This window comes from Stenella coeruleoalba (genome assembly GCF_951394435.1).
Source record: "Stenella coeruleoalba genome assembly, chromosome: 1".
Lineage (NCBI taxonomy): Eukaryota > Metazoa > Chordata > Mammalia > Artiodactyla > Delphinidae > Stenella > Stenella coeruleoalba.
This window is the reverse complement of record NC_137169.1, coordinates 16118228-16135503: the sequence shown is the minus strand read 5'-3', so window position 1 is coordinate 16135503 and position 17276 is coordinate 16118228. Positions and strand designations below refer to the sequence as shown.

The window sequence follows — 17276 nt, the reverse complement described above, 5'->3', positions numbered from 1 at the left end:
TCTTATCCTTAACTCGCTCTTCTAGAATTCCTAGAGGACCTGTGCAGCAGCCTCTCGAGGATCGAATCTTCACTCCTACTGTCTCGGCAGTGTACAGCACGGTGAGTACCTCAGGGTTGTTTGTCAGATTGTGTGTGTTTTTTGCACATGAACCTTTGATATTATAGGCAGTGTTTGTTAGATTGGTACATAATAGGCTTTTGACAGAAAAGTTCAATCAAATCTCGAACAGAATTAGATGTATATAATATAATAAGGTGAATAGGTCTTTTCCCCTGTCATCTTAATTTAAGAAGTAGACATGAAAGAAACATTCTGTTAAGGTAGATTGACTTGTACACCTTTGTTCTTTTTCCTCCCTTTTCCTCCTTCCATAAATATTGTGATTCTTCTAGGACACTGAGTTTTAATTTTCTTTTGGATATTTTTTCTTAAATTTTAATAAATTTTACACTTTTAACTTAAATTTTTTATTTTACTTTTTTCCTTCTTTGACTACATATAAAAATGCAGAAAGTTTAGAAAAGAGAACAGTGGTTAATGGGAGTAAATTTAAATATTTATGTTAAATGATAGATTCAAATTCATAAATGAAGGGAAATTTAAAAGTTAGAGGATGAAGATAATAAAATTAGAAGCAGATTACAGGGGTATTACAGTGAGCCTAAGGGAATTTAGGGGAGAATCGAGGAGTTGGACATGTCTTTTTTTTGGGCTGTGCCATGTAGCTTGCGAGATCTTAGTCCCCCCAGTCAGGGATTGAACCCAGGCCCTCGGCAGTGAAAGCACGGAGTCCTAACCACTGGACTGCCAGGGAATTCCTGGACATACCTTTATTTTTTAAATTAAAAAAAAATTTTTTTTTCTAAGGGAGGGGGGATCTCTCCCCTTATTTTCTCTTTCTTTTTTTAAGAATTTATTTATTTTATTTATTTTTGGCTGTGTTGGGTCTTTGTTGCTGTGCATGGGCTTTCTCTAGTTGCGGTGAGCGGGGGCTACTCTTCTTTGTGGTGTGTGGGCTTCTCATTGTGGTGGCTTCTCTTGTTGTGGAGCATGGGCTCTAGGCACGCAGGCTTCAGTAGTTGTGGAACACGGGCTCAGTAGTTGTGGCTCTAGAGCACAGGTTCAGTAGTTTTGGTGCATGGGCTTAGTTACCCCACAGCATGTGGGGTCTTTCCGGACCAGGGATTGAACCTGTGTCCCCTGCATTGGCAGGAGGTTTCTTAACCACTGAACCACCAGAGAAGCCCTAAAATTTTTTTATATTTATTTATTTGGTTGTGTGGGGTCTTAGTTGCAGCAGGTGAGCTCCTTAGTTGTGGCTCGCGGGCTCCTTAGTTGCGGCTCCAGGGCTCCTTAGTTGTGGCATGAGAACTCGCAGTTGCAGCATGCATGTGGGATCTAGTTCCCTGACCAGGGATTGAACCTGTGCCCCCTGCATTGGGTGCTCAGAGTTTTATCCATTGAGCCACCAGGGAAGTCCCTGGACATGTCTTTTTTAAAAAAATTTATTTATTTTTATTTATTTATTATTTTTGGCTGTGTTGGGTCTCCTTTGCTGCACGCAGGCTTTCCCTAGTTGCAGTGAGCGGAGGCTACTCTTGGTTGCGGTGCGCGGGCCTCTCATTGCAGTGGCATCTCTTGTTGTGGAGCGTGGGCTCTAGAGCATGTGGGCTTCAGTAGATGCAGCGCGTGGGCTCAGTAGTTGTGGCTTGTGGGCTCTGGAGTGTAGGCTCAGTAGTTGTGGCGCACAGGCATAGTTGCTCCGCGGCACGTGGCATCTTCCCGGACCAGGGCTCGAACCCGTGTCCCCTGCATTGGCAGGCGGATTCTCAATCACTGCGCCACCAAGGAAGCCCTGGACATAGCTTTTAATGTTTCATTTCATCATACCATTCATCCTTGGAAATAGGGTGCTTTAAAGAAACTCACAGTATAGTGAGAGAGATGAGTAAATAAATAATTGTAATCCAAGTGATATGATAAAGCAATAATTCTTATCCTTTTGGGTTATAAATTACTTGTAGAATCTGAAAATAGTCGCAGTGCTTTCTCCTCAAAAAAGAGCATATACCAAGTGTTTACCTATAATTTCAGAACTTCACAGATGTCCATCAGGCCATTCATAAGGCTCGGGTTGAGAACCTTTGATTAGAGATATGACCATGCTATTATATGGGAAAGGGAGAAGTTGCTTCATTGAGGAAGTGACACTAAGCTGGAAGGTATAAGACTTCTAAGCAGGGCTTCCCTGGTGGCGCAGTGGTTGAGAGTCCGCCTGCTGATGCAGGGGACATGGGTTCATGCCCCGGTCCAGGAAGATCCCACATGCCGTGGAGCGGCTGGGCCCGTAAGCCATGGCTGCTGAGCCTGCGTGTCCGGAGCCTGTGCTCTGCAACGGGAGAGGCCACAAGAGTGAGAGACCCGCGTACCGCAAAAAAAAAAAAAGGACTTCTAAGCAGAAAAGGGACGAAGAGGTCTCTAGGAAGTGAAAAATTAGAGGCATGGTTAATGGAATGGTCAGTAGTCAGAAGTGTGGCATGTGTGCTAGGTTTTGTAGCCAAAGTAGAGATGAGAAAAGTGAGTTTTGCAGGTTTTAAGGTTGTCCTAAAGAGATAGAAGTTTATCATGCAGGTAATGGGTAAGGTAATTTTTTTTCTTGGTTTGCTTAAAACAAGTCTCAGTTTACACCTATTGTAGATCAACTAAACACCTGTTAATTACTTTTTGAATCCTCTGTAACTCTTAAAATGGTCCCAGTTTGGATGATAAACTATCTGCTCAGTGTACTAATTGGGAACCTTCAATTTACATTAAAAAAATAACCTTTAATTTTTTTCTGGCGCAAACTTCCTCCAGGCCAGAGTTGTTTGTTTGTTTAAAGTACTGAGGTTGGGGACTTCCCTGGCAGTCCAGTGGATAAGACTCTGTGCTTCCACTGCAGGGACACGGGTTCGATCCCTGGTTAGGGAACTAAGATCCCGCATACTGTGTGGCATGGCCAAAAAAAAAAGTACTGAGCTTAAAGGCTGTAGAATTTTATCAGGCATAACTCTTAAAAAATGTAATTTTTGCTAATTATGAAAGTATACCTTCAACATTAAATTATTTTCAAAATTAGGATAGGAAAAAGAAGATGAAAATTTCTAGTAATCTTGACTGATTTCTAGAGGTATCTACTATAACTGTTTTTTGGTATAGTTCCTTTGTCTCTTTTTCTGTGTTGTAGGCTCTGTATAAGAGTTTTTTTTTTTTCTTATGTGGTACACGGGCCTCTCACTGTTGCGGCCTCTCCCGTTGCGGAGCACAGGCTCCGGACGCGCAGGCCCAGCGGCCATGGCTCACGGGCCCAGCCGCTCCGCGGCATGTGGGATCTTCCCGGACCAGGGCACGAACCCGTGTCCCCTGCATCGGCAGGCGGACTCTCAACCACTGCGCCACCAGGGAAGCCCTTGTATAAGATATTTTATTCTCATTTTTCACTGTATTAATGTTAGCTTTTCCTATGCTACTTGAAACATGTCTGAAATAATAAATTGTTGTATGCTGATTTGTTATAAGAATTTAGCATTCACTTAACATTTGACAGATTATTTCTTAAGTTTTTTTTTTTTTTGCGGTACGCGGGCCTCTCACTGTTGTGACCTCTCCCATTGCGGAGCACAGGCTCCGACGCGCAGGCTCAGTGGCCATGGCTCACGGGCCCAGCCGCTCCGCGGCATGTGGGATCCTCCCAGACCGGGGCACGAACCCGTGTCCCCTGCATCGGCAGGCGGACTCTCAACCAGTGCGCCACCAGGGAAGCCCTATCTCTTAAGCTTTTAATGTGTGTCAGATACTGTTCTAGATGTTGGGAATATAGTAGTGAGCAAACTAAACCTGCAGTCCTCATGGAGCTTACTTTTTTGTGAGATAGAAAGATAGTTAAATAAAAAAAAATGTGTGTGCAATATGCTATTAGGTGGTAATAAATGCCGTGATGAAAACGAGGCGAGATAAAGGGATAAGGAATGACTGGACATCCTACTTTAGCTAGGGCTCCCAGGGAAGTTTTATCTGAAAAAATGGCATTTAAGTAGAAACTTAAGAAGTAAGGGAGTGAGATTGTAGATGTTAGGGAAAGAGCACTTCTGGTAGAAGAAGGAGCAGTGCAGAGGCCCAGAGATAGAATCTGGAGCATCAGATGATATAGGGTACTATAGACCATGGTGAAGATTTTGGATTTTAATCTAGGTGTGATGGAAAGCCATTGGAAATGTAAGAACGGAAGATCTGATTTTTTTTTTAAGGTGACTGTACCTGCTGTATAGAGGATAGACTGATGAGGGTAGGTGGTTGTCGTTGTGAGGTGGAAAGCAAGACCAGTGGGCGGTTATTGTAGTAATATAGGCAGATGATGGTGGCTTGCTCTAAGCTGGTAACAGTCAAAGAGAGGAGATGGGGTTTGCTATATATTTTGAAAATGGAGTCAATAGGATATGATGATAGCTTGGATGTGGAATGTGAGAGAAAGAAGAGTAAAGGAAGATGTTGTGGATCCTCGCTTGAGCAACTGAGTGGATGAACATGGTACTATTTATAGGAAGGAACACTGGGTGAGGAACAGGGTCTTTGTTGAGAAAAATTTATATATGTGAACATTATTTTTGTGAGGAGTTAAGCATTAGGTTGTTTCCTGTCGTGAATAACCTACTGAATTTTAACCCTTTTTTGTATTTTGGATTATTTTATAGAGTAACTTTCTAGAAATGCAATTCCTGAGTTAAAGTGTAGGCATGTTATTAAGATTCCTCATAAATGAGGACATGTGACTTCGTAAACTTAGTACTTTAGAGAGGAGATAATCAAAATCCTGTGAGTAACACAGTGCCTGCTACACAGTTTATGTGAATTGTTTTGCATCTAAAGTTTTGAATTTATTTTTGAGTTAGACCAAATTTGACTTTTACTATTAAAAGCTACTGCCATATTTGTGGTCCTTCAGTTAATTTAAAAATTGGGTGTGTCAGTTAAATGTGATGCCTATTCTGGAAGGACCAGGGGTTTTAGACAGTAAAAAGTTACCTTAAAATACGATGTCTCTACTTTTTGATCACTTATTTCCATTCTTAGTAATTTAAGTCTCTTCCCCACTTTCACAATGCTGTTGTGCCCATTAACGATGAGTAGGAGGGTAGTTGACCAGGTGCTTAGTCTCCCTTTTTCTCAGCCCCAAGGTTATGTATTGGTCATTATTCTCTAGTGTCTAGGTCCATTAGCATCATTTATGGCATTTAGTGTCATAAAATAAAGGCTAACCTTCAATTCACTTCCTCCTGGCTCCTCATATGGTGCCCATATGTCACTGTAATTGAGTTGGTTAAATTCCTTGAAAGGCAGAAAGACACCTGGATAGTCTTTAAAAATTATACAAAGATTTTGCTTTTTAATGTCTGATATGGAGGCTATATGCCCTTTTGTCAGCCAATTTAGGTAAGTTCTCTGCTGCTAATCAAAGAGGTATCAGAAGTAGGGCTCAGCTTTTATAATGCCTTCATTTTACATTTTAGCATGCTTATTATTTATTTATTATAGTCTGGTTTATCTAAGTTTCTCCTTGGAATATTTATCAGGGATGAGAGGGATACTTTTGTCATTATTCTTCATTAACCATAATTAGGGTGATTCGTCATATGAACAAAAAAAGAATAAAGCCAGTATTTTTTTAATGCTAGTAAGAGCAGTATATACTGTGGTAGAGAGGAAATGGCAAAACTAAAGAGGCATGAGCTAATCTGAAGTATATTCATTAATAACTGTCTTATTGGCATGCTTCTGAAGAACAAAATGTGAAATTTCACCATGTTGTATATTTTTGGCTTATATAGTCAGCCCTCCGTATCCAGGGGTTCCTCATCCTCGGATTCAACCAACCGTGGATCGAAATGTTTGGAAAAAAAGATTGCAGAAAGTTCCAAAAAGCAAAACTTGAATTTGCTGTTTGCTGGCAGCTATCTACATAGCATTTACATTGTTTTAGGTATTAGTGTAATCTAGAGATGATTTAAAGTATAGGAGAGGATGTGTGTAGATCATATGCAAACACTAAGCCATTTTATATAAGAGACTTGAGCATCCTCGGATTTTGGTATCTGTGGGGGGAGTGGGTCTACGAACCAATCCCTCTCAGATACCTAGGGATAACTGTATATCTTATTTAGAGAAATTAGATTTTATGACTATTAAACCAGTATTTTTAACATAATTACAGAGATAAACTTAATAAATTTTTTTTCTGGAATAGTGACTTTACTACAAGAAGCAGCAGTCTATATTCTAGGGGATTGGAAGGGCTGTGTTATTAACTACTTACGAAAAATTCCTTTCAATAAATTATTTAATTTGAATAAATTACTCCTTAATGTCATAACATTTCACAATACTTTTTTTTTTTTTTTTTTCCTGTACGTGGGCCTCTCGCTGTTGTGGCCTCTACTGTTGCGGAGCACAGGCTCCGGACGTGCAGGCTCAGCGGCCGTGGCTCACGGGCCCAGCCGCTCCGCGGCATGTGGGATCTTCCCGGACCGGGGCACGAACCCGCATCCCCTGCATCGGCAGGCGGACTCTCAACCACTGCGCCACTAGGGAAGCCCCCACAATCCTTTTTAGTCAGCTTATACTTTATAAAGTTTTGATTCTGTCATCCTGTAGCTCTGTGTCATGTAATTAGAAAGTCAGCTGATATATATTAAGTAGGCCAGCATGTCAATGGAGACCTCTGCACAGAGAAAATTTAGCTTGGGTTGATCGACACTCTTTAAGCAGTTGTGTCCAGCCAGATGTAAATCCACTTAATTGCCCCATAATCCAGCACAGATTAACAATCCATTTTTTCCCCCCAATGGTAAAACACCAGCTGAACTCATTATTTGTTGGTTTATTTATACTTTTTTTTTGCGGTACGTCTCACTGCTGTGGCCTCTCATGTTGCGGAGCACAGGCTCCGGATGCGCAGGCTCAGTGGCCATGGCTCACGGGCCCAGCCGCTCCGCGGCATGCGGGATCCTCCCGGACCGGGGCACGAACCTGTGTTCCCTGCATCAGCAGGCGGACTCTCAAACACTGCGCCACCAGGGAAGCCCTATACTTTATTTTTAAGAACAGCGTTGTTGAGTGTATTTGATATATAGGATATGTAGTGCCTGTGATTTAAATATATCTGAAGTGTAGTATTTAAAGTGTATAATTTGGTAAGTTTTATTATAAGTTTATAGCAATAAAAACCTCTACCACAATCAAGAAAATTAACATACCCATCACTTCCAAAAGTTTCCTCATGGCTTTGTCATGTTTCTACCTTACCCCACCGCTGGTCCGCTTTCTGTCATTATGGATTCATTTGCATTTTCTAGACTTCGTTTTTTCACTCAGGTTAATTATTCTGAGATTTATCCATGTTGCTGTGTTTATCATTAGTTTATTCCTGGAAAAAATGTAAACTATGGGCTTAAAATTTAGAGTTGTCATAATCATGTTTCATATATTATTTTTTCCTCCTAATAATAGAGTTTGGTTTTTGTTAAACATAATGTAAATCATAATGATTATACAATTTGGCAGTTTTCTTTTTTAATACAACATTGCATTGTAAATAATTGTCATGCTGTTACATAGCATTAATAAACATTATGTTAACAGCTTAAGTAAGTAGCATGTCAATGAGATGAACCATAATTTACATAATCAGTTAATTTACAAGCTAGTGTTTGGTTTAAAGATCCTTCTTCTTTATTTTCTATTTTAAATAACTTTGTGATACATACATGTATAAAATACATATTCATATATTATATATGTGTATATATTTTTTCTGTTTAAACAGGGTTATTTCCTGTGGCTAACATACCCAAAAGCAGCTTTACTAGGTTAAAATATTGGGTTGGCCAGAAGTTGCATTGTTTTTTTTCCGTAAGATGGCTCTAGTAGCGCTTAGTGGTCTTTAACTTCATTCGAAACAGTTTTCTTAGATTCTATTGTGACAGCTGTCCTATCAGCATGCATTAAAAAAGAAGAAACATCAAAATTGGTGAATTTTTTATAGCCATTTTAATATTGAAGATGGAAAAAAAAAGCAACATTTTTGGCATATTATGTTTTATTATTTCAAGAATGGTAAAAATGCAACTGAAATACAAAAAAAAGATTTGTGCAGTGTATGGAGAAGGTGCTGTGACTGATCAAATATGTCAAAAGTGGTTTGCGAAGTTTCGTGCTGGAGATTTCTCGCTGGACGATGCTCTGTAGTCGGGTAGACCAGTTGAAATTGATAGCGATCAAATCGAGACATTAATTGAGAACAATCAACGTTATACCACATGGGAGATAGCCAACATACTCAAAATATCCAAATCAAGTGTTGAGAGCCATTTGCACTAGCTTGGTTGTGTTAATAGCTTTGATGTTTGGGTTCCACATAAGTTAAGCAAAAAAACCCTTCTTGACTGTATTTCCGCATGCGATTCTCTACTTAAACATAAGGAAAATGTTCTGTTTTTAAAAAAATTATGGGGCTTCCCTGGTGGCGCAGTAGTTAAGAATCCTGCTGTCAATGCAGGGGACACAGGTTCGATCCCTGGTCCGGCAAGATCCCACGTGCCGCAGAGCAACTAATCCCATGCACCACAACTCCCGAACCTGCACTCTGGAGCCCGCGAGCCACAACTACTGAGCCCGCGTGCTACAACTATTGAAGCCTATGCGCCTAGAGCCCGTGCTCTGCAACAAGACAAGCCACTGCAATGAGAAGCCCGCGCACCGCAATGAAGAGTAGCCCCTGCTCACCGCAACTAGAGAAAGCCCGCACGCAGCAACGAAGATCCAATGCAGCCAAAAATAAATAAATCAAACAAGTAAATTTAAAAAATAAAAAAAACAAGTTGTGACGGCGATGAAAAGTGGATACTGTACAGTAACGAGGAATGGAAGAGTTGGTGGGGCAAGCGAAATGAACCACCACCAACCACACCAAAGGCTGGTCTTCATCCCAAGAAGGTGATGTTGTATATATGATGGGATTGGAAGGGAGTCCTCTATTATGACCTCCTTCTGGAGAACCAAACGGTTAATTCCAACAAGTACTGCTCCCAGTTAGACCACCTGAAAGCAGCACTCGATGAAAAGCATCTGGAATTAGTCAACAGAAAATGCATAGTCTTCCATCAGGATAACAAACGCAAGACCTCATGTTTCTTTAATGACCAGGCAAAAACTGTTACAGCTTGGCTAGGAAGTTGCGATTCATCCGCTGTATTCACCAGACATTGCACCTTCGGATTTCCATTTATTTCAGTCTTTACAAAATTCTCTTAATGGAAAAAATTTCAATTCCCTGGAAGATGGTAAAAGACACCTGGAACAGTTCTTTGCTCAAAAAGATTAAAAGTTTTGGGAATTATAAAGTTGCCTGAAAAATGGCAGAAGGTAGTGGAACAAAACGGTGAATACATTGTTCAATAATGTTCTTGGTGAAAATGAAAAATGTGTCTTTTAGTTTCACTTAAAAACCTAAGGAACTTTTTGGCCAATCCAATACACACACTATAAAGACGATACTCTTCACATACTGTAAAGTTACGGGCCTTTATGTTGCTGCAAGCAGTATGGGAGTCTATCCATTTCATTTTATCTTGATAGTTTCAGGTCTTCTCATTTTCAAACATCTTTGCTAATTCGATAGGTCAAAAGTGCTATTTAACAATTCACAGGAGAGGAAATTGGCAGGTTAAGTGACTGTGGAAGGTTTACATTGATAAAATAATGATGTCATATTTTGGTTGTAAAATTAACAAAGGTTTAATTATATACCCAATTCTCAGTTGTAGGAACGTACTATTTAGGAATTTTTAGGACGTTTTTCTTAGCTTTTTTTTCCTGTTTAATATTTTTGAATTACTGGGTATAGAAAAGGATGAAATTTTCCTGTTGTGGCAAGAAGGTTGTAAGGAAGATTGTAGTTTTAAAATTATTATTGTCGCTTTTCTCCAGTGGCATTGCTGAGTGATATTCAACTACAGTTGGAAATCCAAATTTTTGTATTTGGAATTTAATAAAAGATGAAAATCACGGTTAGCGATACATGTACATACATATATTTAAATTGTGTAAAATACACCTAACATAAAATTTACCACCTTAATCAGTTTTAAGTGTACACTTAAGTTGTACTAAATATATTCACGTTGTTGTGCAAATACCATTACCATCCATTCCCAGAACTCTTATCATCTTGTAAAACTGTACCTATTAAATAACAACTTCATTCTTCTCTCTCCCCAGTCCCTGGAAACCACCACTCTGCTTTCTTTCCCTATGATTTTGACTACTTTAAGTACCTCACATAAATGCAATCATACGGTATTTGTCTTTTTTTGTGACTGTCTTATTTCACTTAGCATAATGTCCTGAGTGTTAATCCACATTGTTGCATGTGTCAGAATTTTCTTTCTTTTTCGGGCTGAATAATGTCCCAATGTATGTGTATTGCACATTTTTGCTTATCCATTCCTCTGTCAACGGACACTTGGTTTGCTTCATCATTATAGCTATTGTGAAGAATGCTGCCATGATACCTCTTTGAAACCCTGCTTTCAGTTCTTCTGGGTATATGCCTGGAAGTAGAATTGCTGGATCATATGATAATTTTATTTTTAATATTTTGATGAATCATTGTACTATTTTCCACAGTGACTCTGCCATTTTACATTCCCACCAATAGTGTACGAGGATTCCAATTTCTCCACATCCACTCCAACCCTTGTTGTTTTCTGTTTCTATGGGTTTTTTTTTTTTTTTTTTTTTTTTGCTGTACACAGGCCTCTCACTGTTGTGGCCTCTCCCGTTGCGGAGCACAGGCTCCGGACGCGCAGGCTCAGCGGCCATGGCTCACGGGCCCAGCCGCTCTGCGGCATGTGGGGTCTTCCCGGACCGGGGCACGAACCCGTGTCCCCTGCCTCGGCAGGCAGACTCTCAACCACTGCGCCACCAGGGAAGTCCCCTAAGACATCTTTGAAGTTACTTTTCTGTGGCATTTTTAAATACAACTGAAAAGCCTCTGGCCTCTTGGAGCTTGCGTTCAGGGCTTAAACACTGAAGATGTGGCAGAGTTATTAAGGATATTGAGACATACTTAATTCAGTAAATGTTTATTGAATGATAGCTGTGTGCAAGTTTTTGTGTCAGATAATATGGGATAACAGTAGTAGATAATATGATCCTTGTCTTTAAGAGTTTTCATTTTATCAGGTGAGATGGTAATACATTATTTTAAGTATGTATTGGAAAATGAGGAGGACACGTTAGTGACTATATAAATTAGAACAAGTATATGTAAATAAGAAGTAAGATTTATTGGTATAGGTATCAAGGATTCTCATTAGGCAGAAGTACTTGGAGGAGTGAAGCATGGTTGTAATTGTTCACCAGAGAAAGAAGATGACTAGATAAACTCTAAGAAGCCATAAAATGGGGACAATGTTTGGACTGTATCTTAGTGGAAGTGGGGATAGGTGAACATATTCCAGTTAAATCCTTTGAGGTGGATGATGAGAATACTGCTCCGTAGTGTAATGAGTCATGAAATGTACAGTTGACCCTTTAACAAATGGGGGTTAAACTCTCTGCATGTATAACCTAGGTATATAAAAATTGAGCAAATCTGGTCAGAGCAGTTCATCAAGAGGAAACTGACAGGATACTTCATAGAATATTTTCTTCACTATCATCACTAACACTTACTGAGCACTGACTATGCACCAGGCACTATTCTAAGCACTTCACTTGTATTAATTCATTTAATCCTTATAACAAAGGTATGAGGTAAGTATAATTATATCCCCTTTTTTAGTTGGGGAAACAGATACAGAGGTGAAGTATCTTGACTAATTTCATCCACCTAGTAAGTTAGAGGCTGGATTTGAACTCACATGGATCTTTAACATTTATTGAGTGGTTGTTGTACCCCAGGCACTGTGCTAAGTACTGTAATACAGTGTATTGTTTAATCATATGACAACCTTCATTTACAGATACTGAAATGGGACTCTCTGAAGTTATGTAATTTGAGTACAGGTCTATCTGACTTTACAGCCCTTGTGAAGTACTACATTTTACCGTGTGGAAAGCTGCCTTCCTTTTGTTGAACTCTCAAAAGTAGGGTGTAAAAAGCAATACTCCGTTTTTTGGGGAATGGGGGCTCTTGATCATCTGATGAAAGCTATGGATCTGCTTTGCAGAACAGCGAACGTACAAAGATAATTTTTACTGCAGTTTTAGGAGAGTTCAAGTATCCTTTGAACCTAGCTAAAGAATCCTAACTCTGATAAGATTCCTTGCTCTAGGCTAGACCAAGTTTCCCCTTGCAAGGATGCTGTGTTGCACTCTTTTCATGATTCTCAGTATAGGGAAATAGCTCAATTGATACTTTGTACATTGTGGGTTAAACTGACAGATACCTTATTAAGATTTTACCAACTTGTCCATCTTGAGGTACCTTTTTCATTTTTTAAATTATTTTTTAAAAAATTATTTATTTTTTATTTTTGGCCGTGTTGGGTCTTCATTGCTGCACGTGGGCTCTCTCTAGATGCAGGGAGCGGGGGCTACTCTTCGTTGCAGTGCACGAGCTTCTCACTACAGTGGCTCCTCTTGTTGTGGAGCATGGGCTGTAGGCGTGCAGGCTCAGTAGTTGTGGCTCATGGGCTTGGTTGCTCCGCGGCATGTGGGATCTTCCCGGACCAGGGCTGGAACCCGCGTCCCCTGCATTGGCAGGCGGATTCTTAACCACTGCGCCACCAGGGAAGCCCCTTGAGGTACCTTTTTTAAAGCATTTGTATATGTGGAGCTCATTTATATCCTGGTTATTAAAAATTCTGGGTCTGTTTTGCTGCCTATCTTAGTATCTGCTGAGTAATGACATTTATGAAAGTTAGGATTCCTTGCTGTTAGTATTTAACGTGGATTTGCTCATTAAATGTTAAATCACATACCTAATTAAAATGATATTTAATATATATTCACTGATTTTTCTCCTTCAGAAGGAGGATTAACTTTAAAGATACAAAGCGTGTTCTGTTGTTAAATGTCAGTTATAAACGGCTTTTGAGTTTCGCAGATAAGAAAATAGTAGAAACAGTAATCAAGTCCTTTAACGTTAGAGAACTTTGAAAATGTGTTTATTTAAACTCTGGGGTATTCCCTGTAGGGCCATTTTATAAAGTATTATTATTTTTATTATCTAAAAATAACAACTGATGGGGACCAATTTAAAATAAAATGAGTCATAGGAAATTGGACTGTCGTAAGTAAATTGTGTGGTAAATGGAGTTGAATTATTTTAAGGAAAAAGAAACAAAGAACATTATTATTTCAAGATACGAATTTATTATTGCCATGAAGTTGGTGGTATGAATAGAGAGGTCATTTTTTCCTGTATGTTTTTGATAGACATGGAAGCATTTAACTTCACTTCATATAGTTTCTTTTTTTATCTTTTAATAGCACATTCTGGCTGTCAGGGGAATCTTGTAGGCAAGAGACTGTGAAGGATTAGAATCTTTGTCTATTGTGTCATTCTGTGGTTGCTTAATTGCCATATAGAGTACAGAATGTTCCATAGAAGGGTGTTTAGTTTCTTTAGCTGTTACAAATACCAAAGAACCTTTGATTGTGTTATTAATTTTTAGGTTTGTTAAGTCGGCAGTATATTTTTAGTCTTTATTTGTTTGATATGTTGCAGGAAGGGGGACTCCTTCCAGGGCCCAAGAGTGGGCTCTTGTCTAACACTCAGAAATGAATTGTCCGAGGAGACACGCGTGGTGACAAAAAGCAAGAGAATTTATTGGGAAGGGACGCCCAGGCAGAGAGCAGCAGGGTAAGGGAACCCAGGAGAATTGCTCTGCCACATGGCTCTCCGTCTCGGGTTTTATGGTGATGGGGTTAGTTTCCGGGTTCTCTCTGGCCAGTCATTCTGACTCAGGCTCTTTCCTGGTGGCGTGTGCATCGCTCAGCCAAGATGGATTACAGTGAGAAGGATTCGGGGAGGTTGTTAGGACATGTGGACTGGCGTCTCCTCTCTTCTTTTGACCTTTCCTGAATTCCTCTGGTTGGTGGTAGCTTGTTAGGTCTGTGTTCCTTACCCAGACCTACTGTTGTAAGATAACTCATGCAAATGGTTACTATAGGGTCTGGCCAGGGCAGGCGGTTTCTGTCAGTGGTTCCCCTAACAAATAAGCATTCGCTTAGTAACCTTTTTGTTTGGCTGCGCCTCGCGTCATGTGGGATCGTAATTCCCCTACCAGGAATTGAACCTGTGCCCCCTGCATTGGAAGCACAGAATCCCAACCACTGGACTGCCAGGGAAGTCCCTGCTTAGTACCCTTTTTAAAACATTCAGAAAAACTAATTAAGAGCGTGTGTCAAATATTTATTTCAAACTTTTAAAGGCCAATTAAGAGAGGTGTCTCTTGGTGAAGACATTTATAGAAAAAGGAAAGAGGTGTAATAGTGAAATGTATGACTAAAGATTATTAGACCCTGATAGTGAGCTGGGTTGGGTTGGAAGCTTTCTGGGAGAGGTCTTCATCTCATTAATATCTTTCTGAATATTAGTCATGCATTTTATCAGGAGTGCTAATTGTTTTCAGAAGAAGCTGATAAATTACATCACACAAAAAAGTTTGACCCAGACCAGGTTTGGGGTGTATTTCTTTCTTTGTGTTTATTATGTGTTGGGCTAAGTTCTATGGGAGAAAAATAGTAGGAGAGAGAGGTTTCACTTAGTTTTTTTTTTTTTTTCCACTTAGTTTGTATGCTTACACTTTGGCTGGAAAGACAAAATGTACTCACAGAAAATGAACTGTTAAAAGAATTAGAGGAAAGGAATTGTTTAACATTTCAGTGGAAGTGAAGAAAGCCAAAACCAAACAGTAACATTAAACAAAAGCAAACTCCTCAAACTTTGACGACGCAGAGATTATCAGTGCACCAAGGTCTTTGTGCTTTTCTGTTTATTTAAAAAAATTAATTACTTAATTTTTTCTGCATGGGGTCTTCGTTGCTGCGCGCGGGCTTTGTGAGCAGGGGCTACTCTTCATTGTGGTGCAGGCTTCTCATTGCGGTGGCTTCTCATTGTTGCAGAGCACAGGCTCTAGGTGTGCAGACTTCAGTAGTTGTGGCACGTGGGCTCAGTAGTTGTGGCTTGTGGCTCTAGAGCGCAGGCTCAGTAGTTGTGGCACACAGGCTTAGTTGCATGTGGGATCTTCCCGGACCAGGGCTCGAACCTGTGTCCCCTGCATTGGCAGGTGGATTCTTAACCACTACGTCACCACAGAATTCCCTGTGCTTTCCTCTTAAGGGATTTTTTTTCAAACCCTAACCTGTTCATTCATCATTTTTTTGAGTATCTGCCTGTGGGGCATTGTGCGCAGAACAAGGGATACAATGCTCCTTGTCCTGAAGATGCGTACAACCTAGTGGGAAAGTTGAAAGTGATCGATAGTTTAAGTGCAAGTGTGATAAATGCTGATTCGAGTTAGGCAGAGAATGTCTTGCCATTCTTGCAAGTGTGGAGCAGCAGTGTGAAACCCAGCCACAGAGACAGGGTGTTGAGAAATATATCTCAGGAGAGGTGAAATTTGGGTTGAGTTTCTAAGGATAAGGAAAAAGGTATGTAAGTGAAGAAGTGGTGTACACTTGTGTAGTTGGAGAGATGCTGGAGAACTACAAAAAAAAAAAGTATTGGAATGTTGGCTATTGAGTTTTGAAGCCCATCTAAGATTATTAGAAAGAGTTAATTACAAGATACTAAGATTGCAGCTTTAGGCTGGAATGCTGTAGTAGCTAGAAGTCATAGCTAACTACACGACAGCAATCGTAGATGCAGAAAAGTGTGCAGATTGTTTAAGGGCTTACTGACACTCCATTAATCTTAAGTATACTTTGGTGTAAAACTTGATGTTCATAATGATGAATTTGTGTGACAAGAAAAAGTTTAGCCTACGTTCAGTGTGCTAAAGATTTCCATCCAAAATAGTTACAAGAGAAAAATACTGCTTTTTTAAAGAGATTCATTCCTAGCTGTCCGGAAAATCTGGCACTGTAGAATGAATGACTTACTCTTCAGGGATTCTAAGAAGTTGAGGTTGTATCATAACCTAGTATAAAATGTTCATTAAGTGTGTTTGGAATGGAGGGTAAAGGAAAGAACAGAATGGGTTGGTTAAGTCAAGAAAGCGATTTTTACTTGTACTGGGAAGAAAGCACATTTTAGGGATGAAGATATTTATTAACGATAGTGTTTCTTTGTACTATCATGCTCAGCAGTAATATAGCATAGGCATATATATGTCCAATAGTCTGCCTTCTAATTTCTGTTGTAACTCGGTGGACTAAATACACAAAACCAGGTGTAACATACAGGTGCTGAGAATGTTGGTGAAAACTTGCCAGTGTTGTATTTAGGTCAGTGGTTCTTAAACTTCAGTTACATCAGCATCACCTTATGGGGCCCAGATTGGACTTACCAAATCAGTAGGTCTGGAGTGAGGCCTACAAATGTGAATTTTCAGCAAGTTGCCAGGTGATGCTGAGGCCCCTGGTCCAGGGACCACACGTTGAGAACCACTGCTTTAGGTTCAGTGCAATTCCTGCTTGTTCCCCTCTTCCATTTGTACAATGAAAATCGAGGTAGGAATCATTTGAACCCAGAACTGTTTGTTTTACACTTACATGCCTAATACTAAGATTTTAGTTTAAATAAGTTGAAATATTTTTAAACAGTGAAATACTACAATAGCTACCATTTTGGGAACACGTTTTATATAATAGGCATTATGGTGCATTGTGTCCCATTTAGCGTGTTCAGTGAATCTTGAGGGTAGTCCTTTTATAGAGGAAGAAAGTGAATTTAAGTAATTTGCTTGTATAGCTTCTGTGTGGTGGAGCCAGAATTTAAACCCAGGTCTTGGTATGAAAAACCCATGCTCTTTTATTAATGCTGTTGGGCCTACTTGTAAGATAACTTGAATCAGTTTACCCTCTGCTTGTGTTCTTTGTTTTAAGCTTTTTCTCCAGAAAGTGATGATCTTTCACTCATCCTCAGTATGGAAACATATATCACGTTTCATGTGACTTGGTCTGTGCCAGAGCAGCTTAATATTGGGACTTTGATAATGTAACTGAATTTATGTTTGTTTATAGTTAAATACCAAGTTCTAATATCTTGGACTTAAAAGCAGAATTCA

The 17276-nt window shown here is 39.7% G+C and overlaps 1 protein-coding gene across 9 annotated transcripts in view; it reads left to right on the top strand.

Annotated features, from left to right (window-relative positions):
• EIF4G3 (eukaryotic translation initiation factor 4 gamma 3) overlaps positions 1–17276 on the top strand; it is a 367346-nt gene that overhangs the window by 83655 nt on the left and 266415 nt on the right. For 8 of the 9 annotated variants that reach the window (XM_079928402.1, XM_079928400.1, XM_079928399.1 and 5 more), the window contains one exon: positions 26–101. The exons of the other annotated variant lie outside the window; for it this stretch is intronic. Coding sequence is in view for 7 of the 8 variants with exons in the window: in XM_079928400.1 (XP_079784526.1) it covers positions 26–101 (76 nt within the window). In the remaining variant the exon portion in view is untranslated. The remainder of the gene's footprint in view (positions 1–25; positions 102–17276) is intronic. 9 annotated transcript variants of the gene reach the window in all.